This window comes from Alligator mississippiensis, chromosome 5 (assembly GCF_030867095.1).
Source record: "Alligator mississippiensis isolate rAllMis1 chromosome 5, rAllMis1, whole genome shotgun sequence".
NCBI classification, from domain to species: Eukaryota; Metazoa; Chordata; order Crocodylia; family Alligatoridae; genus Alligator; species Alligator mississippiensis.
In genome coordinates this window covers 17,652,996-17,667,670 of record NC_081828.1, presented here as the reverse complement: position 1 = coordinate 17,667,670, position 14,675 = coordinate 17,652,996, and the positions used below count along the sequence as shown (strand labels likewise).

At 39.6% G+C, this 14,675-nt stretch overlaps 1 protein-coding gene across 5 annotated transcripts in view; it reads right to left on the bottom strand.

Annotated features, from left to right (window-relative positions):
• Positions 1 to 3,722: 3,722 nt before the first annotated feature.
• Positions 3,723 to 14,675, bottom strand: part of PDE4B (phosphodiesterase 4B) — a 402,270-nt gene continuing 391,317 nt past the window's right edge. For all 5 annotated transcript variants that reach the window (XM_059727915.1, XM_059727917.1, XM_019489119.2 and 2 more), the window contains 8 exons: positions 13,304 to 13,482; positions 12,388 to 12,486; positions 12,112 to 12,276; positions 11,005 to 11,104; positions 10,071 to 10,225; positions 9,831 to 9,953; positions 8,514 to 8,696; positions 3,723 to 5,782 (listed from right to left, as the gene is read on the bottom strand). In XM_059727915.1, coding sequence (XP_059583898.1) covers positions 5,417 to 5,782; positions 8,514 to 8,696; positions 9,831 to 9,953; positions 10,071 to 10,225; positions 11,005 to 11,104; positions 12,112 to 12,276; positions 12,388 to 12,486; positions 13,304 to 13,482 — 1,370 coding nt within the window. In that variant the 3' untranslated portion in view covers positions 3,723 to 5,416. The remainder of the gene's footprint in view (positions 5,783 to 8,513; positions 8,697 to 9,830; positions 9,954 to 10,070; positions 10,226 to 11,004; positions 11,105 to 12,111; positions 12,277 to 12,387; positions 12,487 to 13,303; positions 13,483 to 14,675) is intronic.

Here is a 14,675-nt window from a genome sequence, read left to right as displayed (position 1 = left end):
ACCTATTACAGCACTTCCTTTTCACTCGCACAGCACAAGCATAGGCTTATTCAACCTGCAACAACCATGGGCTTCAACACTTCTGTTGAATAAATGAATTAATAGCGAGGTTAGGCAGGCCAGCCTTCCATAGCTGAATAGTCCTTGTTCATTACAGCCCTTTCCTGCACACTTGAGCCGAGGGGCTGGACTATAAGCAATTGATGTGCAGCAAGCAACAGCTTCTCCATCACAAGCAGGTCCTGAATTAGAAGCATTCCTTCAGCCAGCAGTAATTACTTTGAAAAAGGTGAATTGGAGTTTAATTACAGCAAATCATATGAAAAACCAGAACTGGAATGTGCCTAATTTTGCTAAAAACAAAATCTAGATTAAGGTGTCATTTTTATCTATGGGTTGTTGATAGTTACTACTTTTAGAACTGAGATGAGGATAAAAGCGATTTCTGTTTCCCTTCCTGACCTAACTCCAATTGTGTGAACATTAATGGGAGGGAGCCTGACAAGAAATCGTAAAATATTGTTGTCGTGTTTTGGTCCCATCCATCTGCTCACTGTTCATGTTCTTCCCCCAATTCCTCCTCCTCCTCCTCAGAGCTTAAAAAGAAAAATCAGTTGATTCCTGCATCCTCCTCCTTGTCTGTTCTTGTGGAAACCAAACTAAGCCAGTCTTGGCTTTATTAACTTCATTCATCATTTACTGGCATCCTGGGTGTCTTCAGGGCAATTCTCTAAGAATAGGGTCTGTTTATTAGCATGTCCTGTTACTTTAAACTGGGTGTACCAGAGGTCACTGGCAGCCACCAGTGCTGTGCTGCTGATGCTAAATTATATGCTGAGTAAGGATCTTCATGTGGGATTAGGAAGTGTAACATCAAGTGGATTAGGTCTGGGAGACAGGAAGTCTGCAGAAGCCCACGTTCTCTGATGAAGAGGTGGGTAGAATCGGTCACAGAGACAAGAGGGTATCTTTCAAGCATTTTGGGCTAAAAGCGATTAGTGAACACCACAACATACAACAAATGAGTAAAAATTAAAGACAATAACCTGTGTGGAGGAATGAGGAACTAAAAGCAATGGGAAAAGTTGCTTTTCTCTGTACCTACAAGTAGTGGACCCGAGACAAGCAATGGTCAGAAAAGAGCCTTATTTTTTTTTACAAAAGCAGTTGATGTTTCACAGTTTTCCCTGCCTGAGTTCATTCTGGACCTGTAGGACAGAAGCTTGAGGAATAGCACACACATACAAATGAACATGTGACAGATGCTTTCAACTGAGAACACAAAAGGAAGTGGCACAATTGAAGTGTCTGTGACTGATCTAAGGCTAAAGAGCCGTTTTGCTCTTTTGGGGAGCTTATAGTTTTGGAGTCCCTGATTAGAGATCAGGTCATTCCGAGAAACTTGAACAAGCAGCTCCGAGAAACTGAAGGCAAACCTCGAATTAAGCCTTGAGGAGGCAGCTAAGCATTGGTGATGCAACAAAAGTGATCCTGTCTTGAATGAAAACTTTTGGAGTGGGACTGTTTATTGCAGTCTGTTTGTACAGTCGTGAAAACAATGGAGCATCACACTCACTTGGTGACCCCATCCCTGCTGAAATACAGTGAATTACAAGGGGGAAAATTGTAATGTGAATGTGCTCTCTGTAATAAAGCATTGATTGTTTTGAGTAAGGCCAGAACGTGAGAATAATGCAGAACGTCAGGACACTAAAGGTAATGGCAAGTTGAGAGCTCTGTTTTGTAATGTCCTGTCTTGGCTGTATTGTTTAAAGCTAAGTTGATGTAATTAAATTTCCTGAACTCTTCCTGTTTCCATTTATCTTGGCTTTTGGAGAATATTGAGCATTTGTGATTTCCATTGCTGCTTGAAAATAAAAAATCTAAGCCATTCATCAGGGATGGAATCAGTTTTGGGGTATATCTATCCTAAATACTTGCTGGGTCAGGCAGTGCTGTGCTGCCTCCAAAATTGCAAGCAGGGTGGTTTCGTTGTGTTAATTAGCCTGCCTCCCGTGCTGCATGAGGCAACAGTACTTCCGGCTCAGGAGGCAGCACACGTGGGGTGTGCTCAAGCATGCCTCTGCCTGGAGCGGTAAGCTTGAGGTTTAGACATGTCCTTACTGCCTCCGGGGATCCAGAGCACAGGGTCTGTAGACACTCTGAGTTGAATGCTGATCCCTGTTCACTTGGATGAACCCTATTCAGCAGGGCCGAGTTCAAACTTAGAGAAATCTCCCATCGACGTTCCAAATACACCTCCCCCCAGTTGGTTTTACATTACAAATACCGATTCCTCACCATTTTTTACCCTTCTGGACTCAATGTTACTTCCCCACTTGTCAGCAAACTCTCAAATAACTTAAAAATGCCTCTACACAGATTCAAACCTGATATCAACAGTAAGTCCCAATGAGTTGGAAAGTATTTTAGTTAGAAAGAACAGTTCATACTCTGGTACAATATTTTGTACTAAGTTAAAATAATTTCTATTTACTCTACAACATCTGCACTTGATGTTTCAGGGACTGAATATCCAAAAAAGGAAGGAACTTTACAATACAGAGGTGTGGCAAGTACCAGGGGAATTCAAATACAGATGTGCCTTTACCTCTACAGTACCAGCTGAGAATCCAAAAGCAGTTTGAGGAAATACTACTGGTTTTAATCTTTAAATGTTTTTAGCCATTTAATCTAATGTCCCAGTAAGGAATGTAACAATATATGTGCACTCACTCTGTCATCATCGCCCAGAAGAACTCAACTCTGTGTTTAATTTGGCTGATCGCTGCAGTATTTCCAACACCCAAAATCTGATGGCACATCTTACCATAGTGGTGGTATAATGAATTGGTTTTGAGGCAATCTCTGCTTTCAGTAACAAAAAATAAGTCTCTTGCCTTTGTGACTGTGGAGAAAAGCTTGGGAATGTGACCAGCATAAGCCATAAAGACTTAAAAAAATCCACAAGAAAAAAATATCAAACAAACTTAAAATAATAATTTGTTAAGTCTTATGACTTTAAGCCAATTTCATGATATTTTGGGCATCCAACCTGTGGTTCTGCTGATAGTTGGTCGTATTATTGTTATAAGAATCATGAACTTCTCAGGCCCAGAATCTGGAAACCAAACAGTGCTGTGGGACCAGAACTGCTTTTGGTTCAGAGTTGAAAGACGGGGTAGCAGATATCCTGTCAGAGTTACCGAGCAGGGTGCAGTGACTCTATCCAGCATTTAAAAGAAAAAATGCTCAAATCCTTTAGGCTTGTTCAGATGCATAGTAGGGACCACTGGTGAACCAAGCTGTGGAAAATGGTTAAAGGTCTGATCACAAGTCAGTCATGGAGATGAAGGCCAATGATGAAGGAGAGGGTTTAAGAGTCTATATCCCCTGTGAGCTGAATGCTGATCTTTGGAAGAGAGCACAAGCAGACTGGCTAGAGGACTATATGTATAAATATTCTCTTTGCAAGCCTCACTTTGCCCTTTGGCTGCCAAAAGCCTTTCTTTTTTCATTCACAAAACTGACTGCAGGAAACTATTATCCTAGTGTTGGACTTTGTCCCTGGGAGAGCTGTTTTTTTTATCTTACTGCGATAGCCAGTCAGCAATCCTATGCCAGTTAGTTCCTATGCCAGCCAACGGGACTATAGCAACCTCAGTTGCATTTTGGTGCTGCTTAGTTACTCCCCAAACAAAGTTGCTAATAACAGCCAGAAGTGCCCCAGGCTTGGGTCATGCTTTCATTTATTCACTTCATATAAAAATCTCTTAAGAATGCATCTGAACACAATATATAATACTATAACATACATTGTGTGAAACTTTTGAAAACAATAAAATAACCACCTGGAACAATGCAGTGTTAAACAGACATACAAACCCATTGATCATGCACAACTGTGCTATTTTCATCAACTATATTCCATCACAAGTTGGACCAAAAGCTTGAAACATATTTTACAAACTGAGATCGACACCATTAATGATGCCTAACAAGCTTTGTCAGAAGAAGCTTCACAGCACAATTATTACATCAGTTCACATTTTGTCATAGAAATTCACATTGGGTTGTTCATAAATTGGAATATGACATTTAATAATTGGTGACAGTTGCAGCGGTTTCTTTTTCAGACTTTCAGCAGCTTAATTGGCTCATCCTTCCCTTTCTCCCAATCTTAAGATTCAGTTCCTCTCAACTCACGATGAAAATGAAGCCCCTGCAAGCCAATGCCACCTATGAATGCCCTCTATGGGTTCCGTATGTCTCTTCAGCTATGTTCAGGTTCTTCTATTTTATGCCATACAAAAGGTTACAAGAAAAAAGGCAACTCTTATTCAGAGTTTTCTACACAATGAACACCACCATTGAAAGGTAATGTTAATTAATATAAATTAATAACTTACAAAACAGTACAGTATATACATTACATAATAAATACACTGTTATAAACAGTAATGGATGCGTTAGAGCTCAAGGCAGTGCAGGAGAAGGATGGTAGAGCTAAGTCGAGGAAACGTGAACTGCAAGTGAGAGGAACACAAATATCCAGGCGTGCAACTTCCACTGAGCAAAGGAACTGCCAAGGGGAGAAAGCACATCAAACACTGCCTTATTATGCTTAATTGTTTATGTACTGCATTGTGCTATAGAAACTCAACTATCCCTTATCCTGTGCACAACAAAAGTTAAACCTAGTTGAGGAAAAATACTGTTGTCTCTAGCAAGCAAACAGAGGTGATGTACAATGGCACGAAATGACCCTAAAAGGGTCATCTGGAGGTTTAAGAAGACTGTGAAAGGTGCAGTTATGCAAAACCCCTTCTATTTAGCCTGTAAAAGTGATAAACTGCAATAAAGTGACAGGTATTGCCCATGAGAAAAGGAAGACTATTTGTTTTAACAGGAAGAATCAAAAAAGGTATCCGTCAATTTCTGAAATACTTTGTGTTGTGTTTTATATTAAATGTGTATTTAGTAGGCTCTTGAAAAGACATGTAAGTGTTTACAAAAAAGGCACACAGGTCTGCAGACAGGTGGTCAGGTGGACAGGTTCTATATGGAGAGTTACTAATCAGTAGTTTCTATCAGTCTAACTGGTATAAATGCCAAAATCCTAACGGTATAAAACCTCTCAGTTGTCTGTCATTCACTGTTCAGTAACAATTCAAATCGGTTCCAAAACTACACAATGTTTTAGCTGAAAAGGCTTAAACCACAATGTAAATCTTCTGTTAATTTCCTGAGCAATCATTCACTACACGATCTTTAACCCTGACTCCAATCTCAAGTAGCTGGGATATCTTTTAGCCAATGTTAGACATAGGCATAAGACCTAGATCGCAGGCTAGTCCTACAAGACAGCTTGCATGCTCGTTTAGTATTTAAAATTCACCTACGTAGATACAGTGCATTATGTGTCAACAGGCGATGTATCTTCTGTCACTATTTCTATATTAGCTTCTCTTTGTGAATCCCTTTTACCTGGGTCAGTCATACAGAGTGTCTTTGTATTGCTGAAATAGCTGATACTATCACCCTCCTTTTCAGGTCCATCTGAATCCTCCTCTTCAAGAGTCAGTTCAAACTGGAACTTCTCCATCAGATTCTGACAGTCCCTGTTACGTTCATCAAGAGGAGGGGAGGGGCTCTGGGGTATCATGCTCTGGTACCAGTTCCTATTGTCTTCTAAAGTATCCAGAATGTCTTGGGCATCAGGCTGCACCAGGTCTGCCCAAGTCTCCCAAAGTGGATGCACAATGTAGTCAATGAATCCAACCTGAAAAACAGAAAAATTACATGGATGGGTTATGCATGTTAAAAAAGAAAAGGCTTAAGATGCTATAAGGCAGCCACCATTTTTACCTGAAAATAGCTGCATCTAACTGAGCTCATAAATACCCATGCACAAGTGTGGGTATTACAGCATGTGCAATTAATTGCAGCTACAATTATTTGCCCATGCAAAATTGTACCTATAAAACTGGAGTTTGGGTTGATGCCTTTTGCAATATCAGCCTGGAGGTATTAATTAAAAAGGAACAGTTACATAGGAATTGGTAAGACTGCCAAAATATCCCATAATTTTCAGATGACTAAGTAGGCTTGTTATCTTTGGCTGACTAATCAAAACATTCTGGTGCAAAACTCGCTCAAATCAACATTTTGGAGATAAAAGACTCTATTGTACTCCCCATTGAAATGCCATTTAACAACAGATGCCATACACTGCTACTCTCCTATCTACTCTTTCAATCTAGGAAAAATCCACACTATGTCAGATATGATGGTATGGGGTCCGTGGGCAAAGATTTTTTTTCCTGGCAACCAGTGCGCAATTCCAGTGGAACACTTTATTGACTTGCAGAATTGAAAATGTCAGTTCTCAGGTTGAACACCAGGCCTACCTCTGAATGTCACTCCTCTTAAAGACCTACATTGTCCCTTAATGACATCTTTTTGTTCCATGGAGCTGGCATCTGTTATGAATTGCATTTTGTGTACTATATCTTTAAAAGTTAAATGGTAAGAAGTCTCTCTTTGCTGCAAAGACAGTTGCCTTGTTTCTCTACAAATGCAGCAAAATAGGTTTTTTACAAGTTATATTTCTGTCTGTTTTGTAAAGAGCACATAAAATCGAATGAAGGACCCAACTCAAGAAATCAGGTCCCTTGTGTTGGTATAATTTTGTATGTATGACTCTGGTGAAAATAACATGTTCACTGGTGGAAAGAATGATGTTCGAGGTTGGGTCAGTAAATCCTTCCGACTATTGGTAAGCAGGCTCCGAACGGGATCACTATCCAATTGTCTGACGAAAAAAGGCCAGACAGGATGGAGAAAACTGAATGGTCATAAAGAGGATTGAAATTCTTCTGACTTGGCAGAATGTGCCATTTCACTCTGCACACCGCTGGACAACATTTCTATGCAGCAGGAAAATGGCTCTCAAAGGGGCTAGACTCAACATGAGGATGTTTGCTTTGGAAATCACATGTGCCTCCTTCAGACACAACAGGATGTCAATAGAACCATTAAAATTCAATTGTAATATACTGCCGAGGCAGCTTAAACAAAAAGGTGACGAAAACTTCCTGCAGCATATGTTCATGAGGAACTTTTAAAATGAGAAAACCTCCTCTCTATTTGGTTATCTGATGGCAAGGGTTTGTTGGCATTCTAGAAGCATTCAATATTGATAAAGAACTAACGGTCAGAAAGGTTGCAATGTTTAGATAATGCTGGCAGTTCATAGGTTCCTCAAGCAGGCATCTCAAATCACACAAGAAGGAACAAAATGGCCAGGCCCTACCATTTTCTGATCTTTAAGAAAAAGAGTATTTACTCTTTTTAGTATAAACCTTTACATGTAGTTCTTTCTATCAGACTCCTTCAACTTCAAAACTTGAATGCCTCCCCCATTTGGACAATGCTATTTCTGTCAAAATTGCAGCCACTTTGTTGGATTTGTTTTCGCTGCATAATGAAAACGCGGTTTTGAAATCTGCATGAAGTGAGAATATGGAGTGGAACAAAATGCGCGCAGTATGGCAGGGGCATTCCCCGCCAAACTGGGCTCACAGATTTTTTTGTGTTGCACTCCCATATAAGCAGATACTTTTCTAATGAAATCACTGTGTGGTCAAACAAATACTTTCGGAAGTAGTTTGTTTATCTCAGAAAAACATTGAAGGACATCATTAATAATGTTACTTATTTGGGCTGAAAAACCTTGACAAGGCTTGTTAAAGCAATTTAAACCCCCCAACTGAGACACCATTATATAAAAATCAATATGCTTCAGTCAAACACTAATTACTGGGTGGGGCTCTGTGACCCCGTGCTATACAGATTAGACAAAATCTAAAGTTTGCTTCTGGTCTTTTAAGAACCTTCAAATGCTTAAACTCCTTTCTTAAGGTTTGTATTGATCGAGATAAATGCTGCTTTCCTTCTCCAACACCCTTTTACACATGACCTCCAACAGACCCTTAACGTTTAATTACATCCTGAAAAATCATGGGTCTCCACAGGTCTGACAATCTACATTAACACTGGCTGTTGTCTTTAGGCCTTTCCCAAAGTGTTTTTGGGAGGATGTTTAAAGAGACAGACTAATAAATAGACTGCCAAAACTTTTGTGGGTTGGCAGGATATGACAAATTTAGGAGAAGGCCATTAAAAATCACAGAGGAGGAGGTTAGAAGCTGTGAAAGATAGGAGGATCATGGTAAGTGAGAGAATCTGATTCACACTTTTCTGGGCAGTGCGGGGAGAGTTATCAGAAAGAGACTGCTTCTGGGAACAGGGACAAAGCGGAGGGCTAAATCTGCATCTGAAACTGAGAAGCAACGAGGAAAGTGAAAGAGCAGGAGTCAGCAGGTAAGTTCATAAGTATCAAAGACATCTGGGAAATAAAGGGTACCAGGCATTTTGCCAGAGGGATGAGGAATACACTTGGCCCGTTCACCTTTCAACGTGCAAATGGAAACAATGAAAAAGGCAATTACCTGTGATTTTTCCACTGATGCAGTGTGTTTGTCACACATTGGGCTAATTTCCATTCCTCTCTCTCGTTCTTTGTCTCCCTGTTGGAAAAACTCCTCCATGATTCTGTCTGTCCATTGCCGGTACAATTCCAGGGATTTTGTGGGATTGCTCAAGTCTGCACAATGAACCATATTTCGGAGAACCTGTAATCGCATTAAGCAGAAATCTCATAAAATCAGTTGGAAAAAGACGAGGATTTTGTACTGCACGTGCTTGCTTAATTCAGAACATTTTAACCACAAAAGCCATTCATTATGCAACTTCCTATTATAAACTAGTAACTTCACAAAAACATCCTCTTTTCAAGTCACACAAGAGATTAGCTGTTGGGATCTGTGGTGGAAGTAACTCTATGCATGTGTAGGTTGTTTTTGCAGTACTCTTCGGTGCAGTGCTATTGAGTGCAGGTGCTACCCACCATTCAGGATTTGTTTTTGAAATAAAGCCATACTTTCATGGCTAAATAGTAAATATCCCTACTTTAGTAAATGGACAACATCCCTTATACACAAATAAATTAACTGAGGGCAAAACCTGTAGGCAAAAGATGAGACATCACATCTATCCCGCCCCCCAACCCCCCCCCAACCCAAAAACTGTGGGCAAAAGATGGGACATCACATCTACCCAAAGAACCTTGCCTAACCATGGGCAAAGTGATTTACAGGGCAAAGGAGAGGTATATATTTTATAAAAAATTCTGAATATCATAGTTACAAAAAATACACATGTAATCCTGTCACCAAACCTCTACTTTGAAAGTGGAGGAAGGATTGGGATGTTTGCTCTGCCTCTCCCTCGATACTGCCCGTAAATATGCCTTATTCCTGGATCCCGTATATTATGTTTAACAGGAGCAATGCACAGCTGCATTAAAATCAGTGAGAAAATGAATTTTCAAAGCTAATTATTAGCCTATTCCTTGTGACTGCGCAGCCCTCCCAGAGGCAAATAGCACGAGTGGGGAAAGTATGAACACAGTTCTACAACCCATAAAACCTCAGCTGTGTTTGCATGTGTTCTGGTGTCAAGCTGTGGAGACAATGCTCTCTGTTACGTCCTGAGAGTCTAGGGGCCATGATGAACCTTTCCTTTGCTCTCCATGATCCAGAACAGAAGAGAATATGATGCCTAAATGTCTTCAAAAGTTCCTAAAAGAATTAGCACTCAACATTGCAGCACGTGCTAAGTGTATAAGCTATGCAACCAAGTTTTCCTCCTAAAAAGAATGGACCGTGCAAAATGGCCCTGGTATAATGGAGAATGCACTCACATACCTGTATTCGGTCTGTGTAGTTATCCAAAAGGAGAACCCCTGAACTTGTCACTTTCTTAGTTTCTACCATGGTCTTGAGATCTGCCAGGAGGCTCATATGTTTGGACATGTCTGTTGCCAACACCTTTATAAAAAGAAACCATTTCTTAAGTAAAGACAGTTACACAAATACTCCAGTGATTTCTTTAGAAGCACCTGCTGTCTGGATAATTGAGGTGCTGCATAAGGGTGTTATTCTTACCATGTCAATCACCATTTTCCTGAGAGTCTGACGCTGTTTCTTAGTAAGGTTCTGGAAGATATCACAGTGCTCTTCTTGCAACAATTTGAAACCCACAGCAAGATGGTGGTTCTCCAAGACAGATTCATCGTTGTACATCAGAGCCAGTTCAGAATCTGGCCAAGAAGTGTAAAAGCAATGAGTAAATGTAATGCATAATTGCAAACAGGAAATATTTCTTTTGTGAATTAGCAATTTTATAATTATGTAAATGAGTTATGAAAAATTAGGCAAGTTGTGTTCTACTGGCTTTCTTTTGTTTGTTATGGGTTTTTAATACTAACAGACAAGTAAAAGCCGCACTTTGCTCAACACTAACGTATTGATTATTATTCAGTTTAGTGAATCACAAGCTTAAATGAGAGAAAAATAGATTTTCTTCATCACTAATAATAGAAATCATGATGTAAGAAAAGGCAGTTTTTCAGGGTAGGAAAATATATATTGGAATTGGTACACATTTTGCATGCTGAAAGTAGAACATGAACTATAACAATTGATTTTAGCTTTGGTGTCATTAGAAATAAGAACAAAAATAGAAAACAAATTATGGATTACTTAGTTGTCTCATTAATTACAAGGAACTGTGCAAATTCACAGTAATGACTGAAAGACTCAGTGTGAAATAGTGAGTAAGAAAATAAACAGGATTTATATATCAAGGAGATGATATCACAAAATGAATTATCTTCCTTTGCTTTGACAATAGTAATTTAATTTTAATTATTGTTCTGCTTCACAGTATGCTGCTGTTTTACTGCAGAATATTTTGTGAAAGCAATACGGTCTTAAAATAGTAATTTAAGATTTGGCTATCAGTCTTCATTGAGTAAGGAAAAAGATGTAGCAGATTTGCAGATTATTAGGGTACTATTGTATTTGAAACAAGACTCACTTGTATTAATAAGAAATTGATTGGAGACACCAGGGTGATCCACATCATGAATTGCAGCTGCAAAAATGGCTGCTAGGATTTCCAAATCTGTGAAAACAGCCTAGGGCAAAAGGGACCAGAATGAGCACATGTGATCATTGTCATGAAATTATGAACTTTCAACAATTTGCAAAGAAAAGTGTGAAAAGAAAATAGTCAACATATTAAATGTATGTTTCCATGGACAATAAAGCTTAGTTTGGAGACCATGCTTCAGACTGGATGTACCCATAGCCATCGAACAGATATAACTTGTCATTATCATTCAAAATTTCTTAATACAGATTTGTCTTAGAATAAAATGAACCCTTGGAAAAGCAGTACAGCACAGCCCCTTGGCAATACATGTAGGTGCTGAAGCTAAAGGCAACAGATGAAGGGTTCTTCTACGTTTTTCACCAATATTTAAGTGAAATCCTAAGTCTGTAAGCAAAGCCTTAGGCTCCGGCTGGTAAGGAATTGAGAGAGGGAACATCTCACCCCCAAGCCAAACACAAAATAATAAGGCGTGGAATTAAAGCTCATGACCCTGCATGGCATGAGGATGCACCACCACCATCCTGCTGGCTGGATCAATATTAAAGGCTTTAGTCATTCACATCCTTTGTTGCCCCCCAGCAATTAGATGTCAGAGCTGCCAAATACTGCATGCCAAGGTCCATCTAAGCCTAAAAACCCAATGGGTTAATGTAGTTAAAGCACACCAGTTTCTGTAGCAAACACCACACAAAGGATTCTTATGGCTAGCATCACAGCCATTAGCCTTTGATTCTCCCACCCAAGGTGATCAGATCCAATATACATCTGGGACAACTGGGGAAAGCCATTGGCACAACACGAGATCATTGGGTGCGTTCACCCTTCTGGATTTGTAGTGAGGTGCCTTATCCACTTTGCCACCAGGCCCCTAAATCCTGCATATGATTTAAGTTCATTCATATATGGAATTTGTATGTTGAAATAGCCATTCAAAATATCCACTAAAGATACTGCAGACATTAAAAAGTGTTCCAGTTAAATTCAACATCTCAATACAGAACCCAACATCCCAACACCAGAACAACTCACATCCAATGCAGGGGTAGAAAGAAGAACGTGTGTTGATTGGGCAACATCAGCAGCATGTAGGCTGTTATGGTAGGCTACGTCAGAATGGTAGTGGTCTTCTAAAGTCATCATGTAAGTTACAAAAGTGTCAGATGAGATTTTGAATGTTTTCAGGAGATCTCTTTCCTGCATACGAAATGTTACAAAATATATATTGAAATCACGCAAGAGTGTAGGAAAATCAAAAACCATGCAAATATAGTAAAAAACCCAGCAAGTTTATGGGGAATCTCTAACCTGAAATATGGCGTACATAATACAGGTGAGAGGCCTGTTGTGCGAATATCTTGCAACATTAAAAATATTAAGACCCCATTTATTCAGGTCTTCTAATTCCTATAGAAAAAAACAAGAACAATAAAAGAGAATGGTTACACTACTTTAACACTGTGTGTGGGAACACATTATTGTATTCATCATGCAATTTATGAAAATGCATTACGGTGAAAATTAATTTAAAATGGCCTAATAATCAAAGCACAAGAAATTAAAAGTAACAATGAAGAGTCTACATTAGATTCATGCTAAAGCAGAGGTTCCCAACCCTGGGTTGCAACCCAAATGAGAGTCACGGGGGCAATGCCGGCAGCGCTGCACAGAAAAGGAGAGCTGTGCCGTGTGCTGGGAGCTCCCCTGCCCCCGGGCTGCCACTGCCACAGCCGTACTCCGCTACCAGCAGCAGGGCGCAGAAAAAAAAGGTTGGAAACTACTGTGCTAAGGGAAGAAAACATTTCACTATGAAAAAGATATATTTACAGAGCTATGCCTCTCCTTGTTTAGTGGGAGGAAAGAGGCAAAAGCCAAGTGGCCGGTTCTTGGATATGGCCAACGGTTCAACATAGCTCAGGAATGTACAGTTCAGAATTATTTAAATATCAAAGGAATGTACATTCCAAAATATACACAGCAGGGGCCCTTTAAGATTAAAATACACATTGTCAAACACTAATATTGATTCCCTTTTAATATTTTATATAATAATATTCTTTTAATATTTTATAGAAAGACCAATGAATCTACAGTAGCTGGCTTCATCAAGGTCAATCAGAGGATACAAGAGCCCAGAAAGTACTGACTCCCATTATCACACTAAAGCTATTAGACAACACACTGTCTTTTTTATTTCTAGCTTATGTTCAAGAATCAGGCACACCTTGGCCAGATGGTCTTCCTTTTCCGTTTTAACACCAAATCGTGAAATACTGGTGTTATTTAAGCTTGAACTATGCATTAATTTTTTCACTCCACTGATCTGTGTCATGAGCTGCTGTTTTTTCTTCTTTTCTCTGTCCTTCTGTGTGGGAGAGGGAATCTCCACATCGTTCTGCTTGTCTGAGAAAGATAAAGGCAAAATGAATGGGTTACATTTCTAAAGCATATAGCAACATCCCCCTTTAAAATGAGCCATTTTAATGAACTTCATTCAGTGTTATATAATTAGGTTCATTTTAGAGCCTGGTACCCTCCTTCACAGTGTGGATTGTTTAAAAAGGGTCTTTTAAATATTCCCAGAAATTACATGGAATTTGAAGTACTAGACTCCAGCAAGCATGATCTCATTAATCACTGCCATTGTCTTTAAATAGTGATAATTAATAATGTAAAGCTGCTATGCACTAATAGCTTCAACGTGGGGGGCAGGCCTTATGATGCTGAGAAGGATGATAGAGGTACATAGGAAAAGGGGGATCAAATTCTCTGTTGGCATATCTATATCAAGATCAGTATCATGGCACTGGCAGAGAGCTTGGCTCAGGAAATGCACATGATGAGCAGTGTGTTGTCAGAAAGCAGCTGCATTTCCCCTTCTGGCTCAAGCTGTCAGCAAATGCAAAGAAGGGGTGTGTCCAGCCACAGTCAAAATCCCTGCTGATTCAGTGGCTCCGCATACAGATTCCTACTTGCAGTATTCCAATGCAGACATGGCATAATTTAAAAATGGACCCTCATGAGCTAACCCGACTGAGGAGCAGCAATACAATCTCTGCCTGTCCTCCACCAGGATGAATCCTCCCTCTGAGGATTCATACAGTTTTCTTTTATACCTGCTACCTCCAATATGGCTTAATAGTGTCATAAAATAGCATTAATCTTTTTTTAGAATAAATCCACCCATTAAAAATGTACAAAATAATATAAAATCTTCCACATTGAGCATTGTTCATGGGCCTACGCTCCTTCACTTTTGCAGATCTGGTCATCCTTAAAGGGATCAAGCGTCAACTGCATTTTCCTTTGACTAATTAAAGATCTGTGCAAAACAATCAGCCACTGTGCCTGCAATACTGCAATTAAGAACACCATTATCTGTAACTGCTGATGTGATGTCACTAGGTGCTTCCCTTTTGTGTAGTCTCTGCAACAACAGAAAATCTTCCGTATGTACAGTTTCCTTAGCAATGTTTAGCTTTGAAGCAGGACAAAACGAAGATCCTAAAACAGATCCCTATGACTTAATACATTCCTGCATTCATGAACTATGAGACTTTCCAGGAAAATCCTTCTGTCATTGAGCTGACTCCGAT